This window comes from Sinocyclocheilus rhinocerous, unplaced genomic scaffold, assembly GCF_001515625.1.
Source record: "Sinocyclocheilus rhinocerous isolate Xijiao unplaced genomic scaffold, SAMN03320098_v1.1 C36809030, whole genome shotgun sequence".
Lineage (NCBI taxonomy): Eukaryota > Metazoa > Chordata > Actinopteri > Cypriniformes > Cyprinidae > Sinocyclocheilus > Sinocyclocheilus rhinocerous.
The window spans coordinates 1-1,852 of record NW_015786093.1 but is presented as its reverse complement, the minus strand read 5'-3'; the positions used below and the strand labels follow the sequence as shown (position 1 = coordinate 1,852).

Sequence of the window (1,852 nt, the reverse complement as noted above, 5' to 3'; positions counted from 1 at the left end):
TGTAACTTGCGTTACTTGTAATATATTACCCCCAACACTGGTAATAGTTTGATTAAATTTATATTTGCAAGAATATTTAAAAATTGCTGAATTAGTTTTACATAACTGATTGAATGTTATGTACTTCCACCCACATCTGTAGATCATTTTAAAAGAGGGCAGCTATGGATGGAGAAGAGAAGTCATCCTCTGCTCGGCATTATCGTGTTGTCTTACTGGGAAAAACAGGAAATGGGAAAAGTGCTACTGGAAACAACATCTTGGGAAGAAAAGCTTTCCTTTCAAAGTTAAGCTTTAAAACTGTAACACAAGAAGTTAAATATGAAAGCATCAACATAGATGGAGCGAATCTTACAATTTATGACACACCAGGATTATTTGACCCTGACAACGAACTGAGCCCTGAAGAGATGTTATATCAGGGGCTTCCAGAGTTATATATGCCAGACCCGCTTGTGATTCTGCTGGTGATCAGACCTACAAGATTCACTCCAGAAGAGAAAAGAACCGTTGAGATTATTGAAGATTATTTGACGGGCGGGCTCGTAAAAAACACCTGGATCATATTCACTGGAGGAGATGAGCTGGAGAGAGAAGGTCTCACCATAGAGGATTTAATCGAAGAATCAGAGGATCTGAAAAAAGTTGTCCAGAAATTTGACAACAGATACTTTGTCTTTAATAATGTCACACAACATCCTGAACATCATGAAGTGAAAAAACTGATTAAAGCCATTAGAAATGTTCAACCTCTGAGATGTAAGTAGCAGTTCATGCAATTGTGTTTTTCTATTATTATATTGAGTTACTTAAAATAATTGCTCAGTATAATTACTTATTATTACGTATTATAGACATTTTCATCCCTTTAGGCACACAATATTGTTAGTGAAATGATTATATTCATAATATGAGAGAGCAATGGCTATTCAATTTTGATATTTATTATTATTATTAATATTTATTTTATCATGATTATTTTATTTCTTCTTTTTCCAATGTTCAACAGCTCCAGAGATAGACACTTTTCTACAGAGAAAGTCACCAGCTGAGCATGAAACCAGCACCAATAAGAGGAGGTTACTTCTTCTGGGGAAGTCCGGCTCTGGAAAGAGTGCAACAGGGAACACCATACTGAGACAAAATCTGTTTAAATCTGAGCTCAGCTTAAGCTCAGTAACAAAACAGTGTGAAATGCATACATCAGGTGTTTTAGGGAGAGAAGTGTCCATCGTTGATACTCCTGGATTTTCAGATCTAGCTTCAAAACCTGAAGATTTAGCCAAAGAAATGGCAAATAGTGTTGCCCTCTGCAGTCCAGGGCCTCATGCCTTCCTGTATGTGGTGTCACTCACAGGAAAAATCAAACAGGAAGATGAAAATCACATAAAAAATATTGAAATGATTTACGGAGAAGACGTAGCAAAGTACATAATCCCTGTATTCACCCACAGCGATCAGTTAGAGGGAAAGAGTGTGGAAGATCTCATCAGAGAGAATAAAACTCTTAGCAGTTTTGTTCAGCAGTGTGGAGGAAGATACCACATCATGAACAATAAAGACATGAGAAACAGAAAACAGGTGACAGACCTACTGCAGAAGATTGACACAATGACCGAGCAGAACGGAGGAGGACACTACAGTAACCAGATGCTTGAAGATGCTCAGAGATTCAGACGAGAGGAAGAAGAGAGACAGAGAGAGAGAGAAGAGAGGAGACCGAGAGATGATCTACATACTGAACCTGTGCTGGGAGCAAAGGAAAGCTGGACTCGGAGAGCATGGAAGAATACTAAAGAATTTGTATACAAGAAATTCTTTAGGCATTTTATTACTGCAGCTCAAATGATTT

The 1,852-nt window shown here is 37.7% G+C and overlaps 1 protein-coding gene across 1 annotated transcript; it reads left to right on the top strand.

Annotated features, from left to right (window-relative positions):
• Window positions 1-147: 147 nt before the first annotated feature.
• On the top strand, window positions 148-1,848 carry LOC107736592 (GTPase IMAP family member 8-like; the record flags this gene model as incomplete). Its single annotated transcript, XM_016547973.1, has 2 exons — window positions 148-759; window positions 1,010-1,848. Coding segments are annotated over exons 1-2 (1,434 nt in total), but the record flags the coding sequence as incomplete, so codon positions are not given.
• Between the last annotated feature and the right edge of the window lie 4 nt (window positions 1,849-1,852).